The sequence below is a fragment of the Rhinopithecus roxellana genome, chromosome 6 (assembly GCF_007565055.1).
Source record: "Rhinopithecus roxellana isolate Shanxi Qingling chromosome 6, ASM756505v1, whole genome shotgun sequence".
In the NCBI taxonomy this organism is placed as follows: domain Eukaryota; kingdom Metazoa; phylum Chordata; class Mammalia; order Primates; family Cercopithecidae; genus Rhinopithecus; species Rhinopithecus roxellana.
The window spans coordinates 55703913-55720048 of NC_044554.1; the positions used below are offsets into that span (position 1 = coordinate 55703913).

Consider the following 16136-nt stretch of genomic DNA (forward strand, 5'->3'; position numbering starts at 1 on the left):
ACGGCAGCTGTTGGCCAGGGTTCCCAGAGTCACTAGGATAAAGCCGGCAGCTTGGCTTTTTCTAAAGGGCCCTTCCTCCTCGCTCTCCGGGTATGTCTCTGTTGGCTGGATTTTAGAATAATGTGCCTTTTCTATTTCTTCACCCTGTTTTTAAAGAGTGGGCTGGCAACTATATTGCAGAGACTGATTTCTAAAGGCAACCCACCCATCCTTTATTGCTTCACAACTGTGCTGGGTTTAATTATTTCTTTTTTCATTTTGTCTACAAAATACTAAAATGCAATGGTCACATTGTCAGGATGAATAAGCTTGTGAAACATTATTTTCTCCAACTCCATCTCTTTATTTTATCTATTTCTATTCTGTGTCCACTGTCCACTTTTGCCTATTCTTCCTCAATCTCTCTCCTCATAGATTTCAAACTCCTTTACCCTCATTTTGTTGCAGTTCTTAAAAGTTAACAGTAGGTGGCAGTACAATTTTAAACTCGAAAGACATGCAGGAGACTCAGCAAACTGAGGAGGGTATACAGAAAGAACAGAATTGTAAATGCTAAAGGTAAAACAACGTTTTTTTTAAAAATTAGTTTTTAAACTTTTTATTTGACTGATTGCGTGTATTTATTGTGTACAACATGATTTTTGACGTACATATACATTGTTGAATGTCTAAACCTGGCTAATCAATGAATGTATTACATCACACAGTTATTTTTGTGGTGAGAACACTTAATATGCACTCCCTACGCATTTTTTAAGAATATATTATATCATCATTGACCAGAGTCACCATGTTGTACAATGGATCTCTTGAACTTAGTCTGCTGAACTGTAGTTATATGACCTTTGACCAATATCTCCCCAACCTCAACAGTGCTATTTTCTAAAAGCCAAATATACCTAAAAATAGGAATCTATTAAAAAAAAAAAAACAAGATATTTCAAGCACTGCTCACACGGGGATCATCAATGCATATATTTGGGTAGGAGAGTCTTAAAGACTGGGAAATTGTGATAATAAAGGGAATTGGTAGAAATTTGTAACAAATGAAGAACTCACCAAGCAGCCTTTATTATTTACATGCTGGAAATTATTTCCTTCCCTCCACACAAATGCTCATCTCTGTCTTCTTCCTTCCATTTTGCTCTTTCTACACCCCTTCCCTCTGTTGGTCGTGAATGTTACCTTTGAGGCTGCTTGGCATTCCCTGAATGGGTTTGTGGCCACTTGAATAGAGAATGTGTTTGTCTTTCTCTCATTTCAATGCCACTCTGTGTGGTTGCTGTAACTTTCATCTCTCACTCTCATTCTTGCATGCTCTCTTTTACTGTATGTGCTTTGTTCATTGTTTTAAGAGAAATATTCATAATTAGAAGGACCAAAAGCAAACAAAGAGAGGATTATGTAGTCAATGGAGATTTGCAGTGCTGTGGGATTTCTGGTCCTGTTTTACCTAATTAGAGATGCTTTGGGGCTAAAGTGTTGATGGTGAAGATGTGACATAGATCCGTGGTCTCACTCTTTCTCCCTTAGGTCCTGCAAAAGATGTCATAGGCCTGGCAAACTAGTTCTCCAGGATAGTCTAAGCACCCTTGAGAGATGCTCAAGGGAAGAAAGCTATTGCCCAGAGATGATAATCTGTAGCTGTGCTTTCACAGTACAGTAAATCATACTTTTCCTTACTTGAGTTAAGTGAAGACCTTGTCTACCAACAGTTTTAGGAAATAAATGGAATTTGTGTAGCATCACCACTTCACGGTAAAACAGAAGAAAAACAAAGATGATGTTTCTGCAGTTGTGATGCAGACCCTTGAAATGTGCCTGCAGAGAATGCCCAACGGGGAAATCAGTTTTCATTTGGGACTATGTAGGAGTTTCACAGAGGACAAGCATCATGGCTCAAGAAGCAGGGAGGAAAGTCAAACCTGGGGAATGCTGACCAGGCATGAACATTCTTACATGTTCACCATAGGAAAAAGGTGTGAGCACATGATGGGAGGCTGTTCTATCCAGGAAAGACTGGATTCCACCCAACTGTGACAAAGGTAAATGAGAAAGTCCAGGAAACTCTCAGGGCTGTGGTCAGGAGAGGGGGAAAGAAATAAAAGTAAATGACTGAAACGAGAGAGAAAGAACATTCGGAGTTGATATAAAGAGCTTCTCTTTCTCTTCCTGAGTAGGATGGATGATCACCTGATGTTTACAGAAAGTGGTCTTTTAGCTGTGGTTCTCATCCCCAAAGCTAGACAGTAAAGAGGAAAGACAGGCATGAAAGGGAAATTTAATAAAATATGTATATAGTGACTTGTTTTCAGTGTGTGGACATACTAGCTTGCCCAGCATTCCTGCTTTGTTTCCTATTGTTATTGCAGCATGGTAACCAGAGAATGAAGGGGCCTTGGCTGTTTCAGTCTGGCCTGTGAATTGGATGAGTATCTCCCACCTCCTACTCCATCCACAGTCTGTGGTCCTAGGGAAGTATCCTACTGCTGACTGTTTTCAGAATATGAATCTCTGCTCTCATGCCTATTCAGACACTGCTGTCATACTTGTCCTGCATGTTTATCTTACACCCATCTCAATGTGGTGGCCCCATCCCTCGGCCAACTCCCCACCAGGTGATGGTTTAGTGTTAAGTAGAGGGTATATCTGTTGGGGACACTGGGAATGGAGACAGACATTCATTTGCAGATGATTCTTTACAGAAAGTAAGAGTCCCATGTAGATGCATCCCCAATATTTATCTAATCTATTCTCTGTTCTTTAGGAGAGACTAAAATGGATAATCTACTGACATCCTATCTCCAAAGAAGGAAATGATGTAGCCATTCTGAGGGAGGGCCAAGTAGGAAAGCCATGGGTGCTTTTGAGTTAAGCCATGAGATGAAAAAAAAAAAAAAAAAAAAAAAAAAAAGAGTCTAAAAAAAATAAAAGGAAAGAAAACAGGACAGTGTTATTCAAATAAAAAGAATATTGTGTTAGGATGAGCTTGTAAGTTTTGATCATTTCATGGAGATTACCAAGAAAATGCACATGTCTAAAACCTATTGCAAAGTATATTATACCAGATATAAAGACTGAAATAGTCATGACACCCCTTATTTCAGTTCCAGGTTTATTGACTAAAAATGATAAAACATCATAAGAGATGCAATACTTTTTAAAGACCTTTGCCTTCCCAAATATACTACTCATTTGCCTTTATGTATTGCTCTTTGCTGGTAGAAAACTGGGCACATTTTTCAGTGTCCTTAAGCCTTGTAACCAATCTACTTGAAAGATAAGAGGCTTTGAAGGAAAAAGTGTGGACCAAAGGCAATCTAAAAAAAGTATCTTTGAGTTTCTTAGAGATTCTTTGTGTCTTAGTGATAATAGAGTCTAGATAGAATGCTGTCTATAATGTAGCAGCCACTAGCCAATATGTGCTGAATGTCTTGTGCCCTGATTTGTGATATCTCTCTATATTAATCTAATAAAATAATTCATTCCAAGATATTATAGCTGTGTTTAGTTGGATAATTTCATATATTCAGACTGCCATGACAACACCCCTGTTCCAGAGGAACAAACTTACTTCCTTGGGAATCTGGAGACTCCTCTGAAGCTGACTGCCTCAAACACAGATTTCTATTTTGTCTTGTTTTGTTTTCTCTGTTTCTTTGTTTATTTGAAGTTTGTGACTTTAAAAATTCAAGGGACTTTTGCTTTTGGATCCATAATATGACTCTGCTGGTTTCAGTATGAAAATATTTTAATTTTTACCAATTAAATTACATAATATTCTATCTTAAATAGCATTTTGTTTTCCCAAAACTTCCCTTTTTTTCAAGTTTCTCTGTGTACCCTAGTGTGAAAAGTCGTCCTTATTTTAGAGACAATATGGATATTCTCATAAGCAGGGTTAATATTGAGAAGGATACTTTCACCAGCAAGTGTTCAGATCAAGATTCATGGAAGAGTAAATTCAAAATAAAATATATATGTATATAATTATAAATGTGTAGCTACATATTATTCTAATTTTTTTATTTTTAGACGGAGTTTTGCTCTTGTTGCCCAGGCAGGGGTGCGATGGAGGATCTTGGCTCACTGCAACCTCCGCCTCCTGGGTTCAAGCAATTCTCCTGCCTCAGCCTCCCAGGTAGCTGGGATTACAGGCACGTGCCACCACGCCCAGATAATTTTTGTATTTTTTTTAGTAGAGACAGGGTTTCACCATGTTGGCCAGGCACGTGTCAAACTCCTGATCTCAGGTGATCCACCTGCCTTGGCCTCCCAAAGTGCTGGGATTACAGGTGTGAGCCTCCATGCCCAGCTATTATTCTAGTTCTTTAAAAATAATTTTAAAATTGACATAAAATTATTATGTATTGTATACAACATGATGTTGCGAAGTATATATAACCATTAATGATGTAGCTAATTAGCATATGCATTACCATGCATAGTATTAATTTTGTTGTGAGAGCACTTAGCATCTATTCTCTTAGCATTTTTTAAGAATGCAGTATATCATCCTTAACTATAGTCAGCATGCTATACAGTAAATCTCCTGAACTTATTCTTCCTATCTAACTGTAACTTTGTCTACTTTGATGAGCATCTCTCCCATCTCCCTCACCCCCAAATGCCCCAGCCTCTGGTAACCTCCATTCTACTCTCTACTTCTGTGAAATCAACATTTTAGATTCCATGCAGTATTTGTCTTTCTCTACCTGGCTTATTTAGCTTAACATAATACCCTTCACGTTCATTCATGTTGTTGCAAATGACAGGATTTCCTTCTTTTTATGGCTGACTAGTATTTCGTTGTGTATATATACCACATTTTCTTTATCTGTTTGTATGTTGATGGACACTTAGGTTGATTCCATATCTTGGTTGTTGGTAATTGTGCTGTAATAAATGTGGGAATGCAACTGTCTCTTCAGCATGATGGTTTCATATTCTTTTAATATTTACTTTTAATATTTACCATATGATTGCTAAATCATATGGTAGTTCTGTTTTTGTTTTGTTTTTTGAGGAAAATTCATATTATATAGGTTGTTTCTTTGCTCTGCTGATTGTTTCCTTTGCTGTGTAGAAGCTTTTGAATTTGAGGTAATCCCATTTCTCTATTCTTGCTTTTGTTGCCTGTACTTTTGAGGTCATGTCTAAAATAATCATAGCTCAGACCGATGTCATGGAGTTTTTCCATTTTCTTCTAGCAGTTTCATGGTTTGGGGGACTTATATTTAAGTCTTTAATCCACTTTGAGTTGATTTTTGCATGTGGTGTGCAGTAAGAGTCTAATTATATTCTTCTACATTTAGATACCTGCTTTTCCCCACACTATTTATTGAAAAGACTGTCCTTTCCTTATTATGTATTCTTGGAGCCTTTATTGAAAATCAGTTGGCTGCAAACATGTAGATTTATTTTCCGGCTCTCTATCCTGTTCCATTGTTCTACTTGTCTGTTTTTATGCCAGTGTCATGCTGATTTGGTTACTATAGCTTTGTAAAATATTTTGAAGTTAGGTAGTGTGATGGCTCCAGCTTTGTTCTTTTGCTCTAGATTGCTTTGGCTCTTCAGGGTCTTTTGCAGTTTCATACACATTTTAGGATTGTTTCTTCTAATCTGTGAAGAATGTCTTTGGTTTTTTGATAGGAATTACATAGCATCTCTAGATTGCTTAAAATATGAACATTTTAGCAATACTAATTATTTTAATACATGCGAATGAGATGTCTTTCCATTTATTTGTATCTTTTTCAATTTCTTTCATCAATGTTTCATATCTTAATATAGTTTTAATTATTATTTATCTTCTCTTAATCTTTTTTTTCCCCAGTGCAGTGGTGCCACAGTGGAAAAAGCCAAAAGTTTCTTTAATAACAACTAGTTCAAAGACTCTGGGCAGACTTTTGTTCTTTTCACCTCCCTATAACTGTTTCTTGATCATTTTTCTTCTTTAAGTTTACATTTCACAAATGCTCTATTTACCCCTCCCTCCCTCCCTCTCTCCCTCCCTCTCTCCCTCCCTCTCTCCCTCCCTCACTCTCTCCCTCCCTTCTTCCATCCTTCCTTCCCTCCCTCCCTCCTTCCCTCCATTTCTAAATTTCACAAAGATTTATTAATAATTTTTATCTGCTTTATGCCATCATCTTTTTAGTGTGTTCTTTGCCTGTGTTTTGTTTTCTTCTCTGGTATTGTTGCATAGATGTCATGCTGGTTTTTTTCCATTATTACTTGTAATATTTGTATTGGGTGAGGTTTTTTTTTTTTTTTTTTTTTTTTTTTTTTTTTTTTTTTTTTTTTTTTTTTTTTTTTGGAGCTTCTAGTTTGGGATGGATGATTGGGCTTAGTGATTTGGTGTGCTGCTCTTAAGTTTGATTTTGTCTCTGTTATCTTCAAACTTTTACTTAGCAGCAACCTCTTCTAGGTTTGGGTCTACTTCTGGCTAGCAGGACACCCTGGCTCAAAGTGGAAGGCTTTCTGCCATAGGTTTTGTTGTGTATAAAATAGTGTATATATCTTTAGCTGACTAAAATCAAAATTATCTGTTTCCCTAAAACTTAGCTCTATTTTGACTGTACTTGGTAGCTCTTCTTCATGTATGATGGTTTTGGCTTATAAATAATTTAATCAAAGAGGGTATTTCCTTTACTGTTTCTCATCCACCCTGTCATTTTCCATGGGTTTCAAAAAAAAAATTGAACGACAGAGGAATTTTTTTTCTGTGTTACTAACATGGAAGTTTTGCAGTTATAGTCTTTAACTTGACCTCTGCCTTTTAATTTGTCTTCTTGTTCTTTTATGGTTCACTCTCCACTGCCTGCTCATTCCAGAATGTGTGACTTCTCTGCCTCACGAGCTTGCTCCATTTAGCTTAGAAGGTAAATTGCAAGCACTTCACAGGGGCCCCACGTGCCCTGTATGAAATGGCCCCTGCCACTTATTTTTCAAGTCCTTGCTTTTGTTACTCCTTTACATTCTAGCAATACTGAGTTACTTATATATCTGTTAGGATTCTATGCAATTTCATATCTGTACTCCTTTTCACACGCCTATTGCTATTCTGCCTGGAGTTCTTCTCCTTCCTAACTTACCTAATAAGCTCCTCTTTATTCTTCAAAGCGAAGTTCAGATGATTCTAGCTTTTCTAAGCCTTCTTTCACACTTTTCATACCGAATCAATCTCTCTGTCCTCTGTGCTACCTCTTTGCTTCGTATAGATTTTGATCATTATATATTTTTTACATTATAATCATTTGTTTACATATTTTCCTTTTTCACTAGATTATGAGTTCCCTGAAATTGTTCTTTGTGTCTCCTTCCCTTGGCACATGGCCTGGTAATAATAGGGTCTCAAGTAATAAATTGAATCAACATGAATGGAGAGAGTCAAACCTGAATAATAATGATTTAGGCTTAATAGGAGAAATATTTTTAAATGCATGGCTTGAAGTTTTGTTTTGTATTATTTTGCTGCATTTAAGCAAAATAAAATGTAGAAAGTACCAACATAAATAAAAACAAAGCAGAAACAAATATAAATATTCTGTAGCTAAAGGACTCATGATCAGGAAAGAAGTAGAGGACAGCTATAAGAATGCTAGTAATGGTTTACATTGTAAGGCCAGATACTTGCTCCAAGATAAAGTATACATAGTGGAAAAATGAACAGTCTGGGATAAAACCACATGTCTTTCAGGTGTGGTGAAAAGAATGACCGGGGGGCTTTCCTGCATGCCTCAGCTGTCAGGTTTAAGATAATTATGTGTTTCTGGGATTCAACCTCTGTTGTTAAAATAACTACTTATATTGCTGATTTCAGAATATTTCTTCTCTCCTGAGCTAGCTTGCTTGTTTCCTTCCTTCCTTCCTTCCTTCCTTCCTTCCTTCCTTCCTTCCTTCCTTCCTTCCTTCCTTCCTTCCTTCCTTCCTTCCTCTCTCTCTCTTTCTCCTCTCTCTCTCTCTCTCTCTCTCTCTCTGGATGGAGTTTTACTCTTGTCACCCAAGCTGGAGTGCAATGGCACGGTCTTGGCTCACTGCAACCTCTGCCTCCCGGGTTCAAGTGATTCTCCTGCCTCAGTCTCCCAAGTAACTGGGATTACAGGCACCTGCCACCATACTGAGCTACTTTTTGTATTTTCAGTAGAGATGGGGTTTCACCATGTTGGCCAGGCTGGTTTCGAAATCTTGACCTCAGGTGATCCACCTGTGAGCTAACTTTTTATGCCAATTTCCAGCAATAATGGATGATGTGCACATCCCAGTAGTACAATGCAGTAACTTGTTGCAGCGAAAGGTGAAATACTGAGTGAAGATGGAAATACTCCATATGTCTTAAAATTCCACAAAGCCAGGCATATGGGAGACATTCAATGTGGAAACTCAACATGACTAATTTTCACAAAACACTCTGAAATTGATATTTTATCCACTGCCTGGACATACTGCAGAATGCATCCCCTTGGGACTCTAACGGAGCCATCTGGAATTTTTCAGATTGAATATCAGTGCTTTGTGTTTGCAGAAAGCCAGCAAAGACTCTGCTTCACAAGCTCTCCACCTGAGACATTTAGTTGTCCTTTGGCATGAATTTTACTTTCTTCCTGTAGCTCTGTGACAAATTAATTGCAAACAATCCAAGACACGTTTTTACTTACTTCTCATCAGCAAACACCAAGAGGAAAGATATTTCCTTGTGGCCGACTCTATTATGACCTAAACAGCTGAAGAAATTAGCTTATTTTATTTAAAATACAGATTTTATTTTAGATTCAGCTTCTAATTTCATTTCACCTCTCCTTCAATACTACCCCCCGACACACTTTAGTTTTTCTAATTATTAAGGCAGAATATGGTTGTCTCTGTTTCTGGGTGCTTTTGATGTCCTTTGGCTCTGAGAGTGTCCACATTATAACCAATTGGAGCTTCAAGCACATTCTCTAGGACTTTTTCTTGCAGCTGACCTAGGAGCAAGCAAATTTCTCCTAAATATGGTTTGACAGTAACATGATGACTTTTTGGGAAGCTCCAGGATGTGTCAGTCTGAATATCAGTGTGACAGAACTGAGATTAATTCAACTCAACACATTTTAATTAAGGGCTCACTTGTTCTAAATAAGATACAGCCTTAGTTTTCAAGGAGGTTACAACCCAGTGAGAAAGGCTGGTATGTGGATGATACAAAATAAGGGGATCCAATGGGAGGATAAATCAACCCTAACCAGGGAGGCCAAGTGGTGTTTCTCGGGCAGCATTGACTTAGGGATTGTGGCAGGTTTCTGCTCACCACTCCCCATGTCCATCTCCCAGAAGCCAATTTTCTTTCCACCAAATCTTGGGAATCTGTAGTTTTCATGAAAAAGTCTACTTTAAGAGACTTGCACAGTTGAAATAAGTTGATACTTTGCCACTCATTGAGGTTCAAGGCCTTTTCTCCATTACCACTGTCTTTATTCTTTACTGCTCACTCATATAATAAACAATAATATTACTAACCAGTAGGTAAAGTCATATCAAGCATCCCCAAGTAGTTAAAAATTATCTTCAACCATTTTTGTATTGTCTAAATGATTCTTGCCCTGAGGTTTATCTTCATGTCTCATAAATATTAGTTATAGTAATTGGCAGCTTTATTGCCAAACTCCTGAGTTTATCTTTGGTCATTTCCCTGCTATGGACTTGAGTGAGCTAATCATTCAGAGAAGAGGACTCCTTCAAAATAGGGGAAGTATGTGACGTCTTGCCTTTCCCTTCAAAATTTCAACAACTCTGAGTATAACGTTATATGTCTCTCTCTTTCTCCCCAAAAAAGAATAAGTGTGAGTCAAAGCCATAGTCTTCAAGCTGGAGGTGAATTCATCTCCAAACTTAGGTCTATACTACTCAGAGTATTTCAACTAGTAGTCAACAGAGGGGAAGTAAGCCTTTTAGGGTTGATATGATTTTTCATTTGCAATCTGATTACCATAATTAGAGCAGAACTCACATATAGTTTGCAAAAGTTGTCGGTAAAGTTCTGTGGAACCCCAGCGATTGCCTTCTTGCCTCATGCTATTTCTCCCATTTTCTGAGACATAAGGCAGCAAGTAGAGGGTCAGCTCACTCAAACATTAAATTCCGTGAAGAGTAGAAACAAAAACTGGTAATGATAAGGGTGCATGCTCTTTCTTTTACTTCTGTCTCAATTTATACTGTTCAAGTAGATCTCTTTGTATCTACAGACACCCAATCTAGTGCTTTTTTTTTTTTTTTTTTACATCCCTGGCATTTACGCTGGAGCTGTGTCCTTGGGCAATACACATCACAGGATTTCATCTATACTACATTTCTATGAGTTCTCTTTTTTGTGTGTGGTAAATGTAGACTTACCTAAGTTTGTTGCAGCCCTAGGACACCATGCATAGACTGACATTTTAGTAACCTGTAACATCCAACCAATCCAGGTAAGAGTTGGGAATTGTTGATTGAAATATACTGTGCAATCAACACATTAATTACACTGTCTACTATATTGACTTTCCATTTAATCCAATTTGGGAGTATAATTACTATGAAATAATTCTTGATTGTTGTTATAATTATCATATAAAATATTGATCATGCTTATTATTTCCTTTTAGGTCACCAGTCTCTTCAGAAGATCATGGTAAGAATCATCTGTCTTATTTATACCAATTCAAGATTAAAACTTAACCCCTGGTCTTTGCAGTTCATTGTCAGAGCAAATAATTGTTTAAGAAAATGTCTCTAAGACGTTGGCTTTGTGGTTTTCGAATGTGAAATGTCAAACACTTTTAAAAACTTAAATCACCCTAGCTGAATTTGATATCTTTCAAATCTGTTCCAACCAGTCTGGTTGACAAATATTGTGAAGCCTTAATTTATTCTGCCTGATTTCAGTCCCATCAGCAGAAACTTTTTGTGGTTTTGGGCTAGTCATGTAATTTTTATGACTCAGATTTTTATCCTTCAAATGAGAGTTTATGGTAGGTATTCCCTGCAGTGCCTTCCAGGTTGGACACTGGGATCATGTTCCAATCACTCATTTGCAAAGAGCACTGTAAGTCTGAAAGGAAGGCAAGCAGTCAGTGGTATTTGTTGTTATCCAGTTGAGATGAATTGGTTGCATTTTAAGATACAGCTATTTCACTCAAAAGAGAAAATATCTTATTTTGTTCCATCTCATCTTTGGAATTGTTCATTTATCCAATCAGTCACAAAAATGTTAAGTGGCTACAATGAGTCAGTTGTGCTATATAGTTGTTTTACAAATATGCTATATGGAACTTTGGTTTGGGGCCCCTTTGTATCTTACTTGGACTTTGGAAATTCTCTCATAATTGGTATCCATACCTCTAGATTTCTTTTCCCTAGATCACTGTATACCTGGCTGGCACCAAAATGATTGCTCTATAGTAAAAATCTACTCCTATTGCCTTTAGAATGAAGTCTTTCCAGCCAACCAATAATTGTGTTCAGCTTTTCAATATTGTATTTTAACATGGACTAGCAAGCACTAAATAATGGAATATTTGTCTTCCTCCACAGCTTATTGCTTCATTTACCATCTTTTCCCTTCTACCCATGATCTGTTTTCCAGCCATGTGACACTACATCTAATTCTACATCTAATTTCTGGAGCTCACCATCTTTTCCGCATCTCCCTGCTTTTATCCATACTGTTCTCTCTGACAGGAGGCTACTTCTTTTGCCACATAGACAGTTTCTACACACCTTACCTCATCCTCTGTGAGGGCTTGCTGATCTGCTTATCATTGTGCCAAATATTTTTCTACATTCTAGGGCTTAATGCACAAATTTCATGCTTTATTTACCTGTTTTCCCTATTCGACTGTGAGTTCTTTGATATAGTTTCCAACGAATAGCAAACAATGAAAAAGTTTATTAAATGAATGAATTAAGAAAAGGGAGAAGGAGTTTTAGGCTAGCCTCTTCTACTGCTGCATTGTGAAATCTGACTGAATACTGGAACGAAGTTGTATTATTCTTTCTGAAGAATCATAGGGAAAATTATGTTCAAGCCCGTTAAGTCAGAATTAGGCAGTCGATCACCTAATGGCAACCTGCTATTATGTGCTATTTTGCTGACTGCTGCTGGTATTACTAGGTGTTTGCACATTTATGTAGGCCCTTGGGCTTCCATGTTCCCATTATAAACTAGAAGCTTGTGTTTGGTTTTTATTTTGAACTAGGATTCCCTTTAATGATTTTTGGTTGTCTTTGCCTTCCTGTCTATAAGAATTTATTCCCCATTCAGACAAAAATGGTGGCTGAGGGAAACTTGTGAATTATAATTTGATAATCCACTAAGACTTCTTAAGTGGTTATGAAATAATAGGGGGCATATGTCAGGGTCCTTTGAAGTCCTAAAGGGTGACTACTGCCAGAAAGACTTGCTTGGAAGATTAAGAGCACTTCAGAATTGATTATTTTAAGAACCTTATATGTGATTAGTTGAAGAAACATTATTGATATTACAGGGCCATTATAATTTCATGGCTTCAAAAATTATTACATGTTCATACCTCTTAGTTTGTTTCTGTGACTTCCAAAAATAGTTCAGGTACATAATGCAAAATTATAGTGATGATTTACCTAATCTTATGTAATTGTTCATCATTTTCTAGCCCATATATTCTTGAAAAAAAATCTTTTTTCTTTATTGCCAGAATTTTCTATCTACCACTCAAAATGTGTTTCCTTCTGTTTATACATTTTTAAGAGCTCATATGTACTATGGCTAATATAAAACCCCTTGAATGTCATAGCATCAATCTTACATATTATTTGTACACAATAATGGCATTGCAATATACTTGTAAGAGAGGTGAGAAGTAGCAATTTTTCTTTCTCAAATTTATTGGTAGAAAATTTAAGGCGTGTTGGGCAAATGGATTATGAAATTGGAATATAAAACCTATGTCTCTTGATTTTCTATTTTGTTTGCTTTCCTCAACTAGTCCTCCCTCTGTAATAACTGGTCACCTTGGCTCTAAGACAAGAACTTATTCTTGAAAAAATCTAATTTTGCCATGTCCAGTAACCCTGGTGTTTTTCATTCCCATGGTCCTCTTGCATAGAGAGCTTGAATACAGTGGCTTTGTCATTGACCTTATCTTGTTTGTTTTGCTTTCCTTGTCTGTAAGATGGGGCTGATCAGAAACTGTGTACCTCATGGGATTGTATCAAGTTCAGTTGAGAAATCATTTGTTAAATCACTTTCTGATTTGTTAAAAGCACCCGAAACATAGTATTATTCTCTAGCATTCAGGCAGTAGAAGAGGAAGCACAGGTTTATCTGTGATGTTTGCTCAGGATTACGTCCCGCCCTTGAAAAGTTAAAAGAGGATGGGAGAGCATAACCTTTTTTTTCATTTCCGTTAAATTTTCTCTGGAAACCTTTTATTACATCGAGATGAGGAGGAGTAAAATGTTTAATACACCATGTAGCTTATAGTGCCAGAGTAAAGGCTCAGTTGATGATTAGATGTGTGGTCATATAGAATTGGCAACACAAGGTCTAAATGACACATAAACTGTTTCTATATTTATATAATAGCACATCAGGGTCACTAAGAATAAAGGCTAAATTGTATCGAGTGCTTATTATGCAGAAGCACTGTGCTCGCGTATGTCCTTTCATCTTTCACAAATAACACTCTGTAGTCGATGCATCACCCCCAGTTCCACAGCTACAAAAGCAGGCTCCGAGTACTTAAATAACTTGCTTAAGGTCACATAGCTAGTAGGTGAGAGAGTTAATTTTCAGACCCAATTCTAACAACCAAACTCTTAACTCTCTTTTATCCGCCATGTCCCTGGAAAACCAAAGACATGATTGAATGGAGAGAACTATGGAGATAATTCTTCCCCCCGCCCCTCCAACAAGAGTATATTTACTACTGTGTAAGTTAATTTCTTTTTAATGACAAAACAAAGCAGAACAAAAATAACAACTTGTCCCTCCTGCTGGGAATGATTTGTCCCTGTAGAAAAAGTAAATACCAATGTCACATTTTCTCATAATTAGTTAACTGAGTGACACTGAAGTTTCAGGGAAACCTGCCATGCTAAACCCCGGTGGGAACATTATGTTTTAATGCTACATCTGGAAGCTGGAGCCCCACTCCTTGTCAGAAGATAAGCTTGGCAGTGATTGATTGCACTATCCTCTGCGTTTCCCCTGTATTGAATGCCTATCACTTCATCATTTAAATTGCTCCTGGAGCCATCTCCTGGGCCCAGGCTGCTTCCCTGGCTCTGAGAACTCATCTTCTGTTCTGTCACTTAGCCTGCTTATTTTACAGACTCCTTGGAATGCTGCCCTTACTGCTGCTACCTGTGCCAGCACACTCAGGGCAGGTCATCTTCCAACTAATGTCTGTTCATTTACAAAATAAAAGGCATTAGTTGCCTTTCAAAAGAAACTGCCCACAATCTGCTGCATGCCCCACTGGAACGTCTGAGGCAGGCATCCTTCTCCTGTCCTACCTCCTAGACCAGTTGTCAACTATGGCTGTCACATTCTAGGGCAGCTTTTTTTTGTTGCAACAGTAACATAGTGAACATGAATTACAGTAATGGCTATCTGGAAATAAAATTGTCACAACCACAATCGCCAGTGGAAAGTGTTCAAGAATGAATCCACTGTCAGGCTTGGAGTCGGCTGTCCTTGGCAGTAGGTTACTGATATAGTTTGGCTGTGTCCCCACCCAGATTTCATCTTGAATTGTAGTAATCCCCATGTGTCAAGGATGGGGCCAGGTGGAGATAATTGAATCGTGGGGCAGTTCCCCCATACTGTTTTTGTGATAGTGAATAAGTCTCATGAGATCTGATGGTTTTGTAAATGGGAGTTCCCCTGCACAAGCTCTCTCTTGCCTGCCACCATGTAAGACGTCCCTTTGTTCTTCCTTCATTTTCTGCCATGATTGTGAGGCCTCCCTGGCCATGTGGAACTGTGAGTCCATTAAACCTCTTTCCTTTATAAATTATGCAGTCTCAAGTATGTCTTTAATAGCAGCATGAGAATGGATTAATATAGTTATGCAATGAAACACACTGTGACGTGGCCCAAACTCTTTGAGGCATCAATGGCTATACCTCATCATTCACTTTTCTTTCATGTATATTACTGAAATAGATACTATTCATAAAATATATAAAATATTATCTGCTCAGTTTAAATAATAAGCAAAAGGAACTACTGTGTACTTGGCCCTCAGACTAAGAAGTAAAACATTTGTAGGAATTTGGGAGCTTCATGTCATTTGCTTTCCTAATTATGTCCCCTTCCTTCTCCTTTAGAAATAGCTACTATTCTGCCTTTTTGTTAATTGTGTGCTTGTTTCTTCTTATTGTTTTACTACATGTATGTGTATCTTACATATGAATGTATATGTGGATATATAACTCATATATGTATTCCCATATGTGTGTATATGTGTGTGTATATATAGTTTTACATATTTTGAATTTGTACAAATTGACTCATGTTGTGATTTCTTTTATTCGAAAGAATATTTTTTTGTGATTCATCCTTATGGATGAGTGCCATATGCGTTTCATCAATAGTTCATGTTGTATACTACTCTATTGTATGAATATATAACAATTTATATATCCAATCTGCTAATGAATATTTACATAAATAACAGGTTTCTTGGGGTTTTGTTTTTGTTTTGCTATTGCAAACAATATCACTATGAACATTCTCTTCTTTGTAGCTCTTTCTGTTATACATGTGCTTAAGCCTGGGAATAGCTTAAGTTAAGTGGTAGATTATAAACATATTTAACTTATAGCATTATAACAAATTGTTTTGCAAAGTGATCATTTTAATATACACTCCCAACTTCGGTGGATAAGAGTTCCCATTGATCTACATCCTAACCCACACTTGAAATTAACTAATTTAAAAATGTTTGCTAGTCTTGTGAAAGTATGAAATGTCATCTAATTTGTAATCAATGATTACATATGAGATCAAACATCTTTTCATATAGGACATTTGTGTTTACTCTTCTATGAAAGGTCTTTTTATTTCTTTTACTCACTCTTCCCCACATGGTTGGTTGTGTTCTTAATGATTTATGAACTTTTTTATGTATTCTAGG

At 37.1% G+C, this 16136-nt stretch overlaps 1 protein-coding gene across 3 annotated transcripts in view; it reads left to right on the forward strand.

Annotated features, from left to right (window-relative positions):
* Window positions 1-16136, forward strand: part of DGKI (diacylglycerol kinase iota) — a 467119-nt gene that overhangs the window by 402493 nt on the left and 48490 nt on the right. For all 3 annotated transcript variants that reach the window (XM_030932674.1, XM_030932675.1, XM_030932676.1), the window contains one exon: window positions 10620-10645. In XM_030932674.1, the coding sequence (XP_030788534.1) occupies window positions 10620-10645 (26 nt within the window). The remainder of the gene's footprint in view (window positions 1-10619; window positions 10646-16136) is intronic.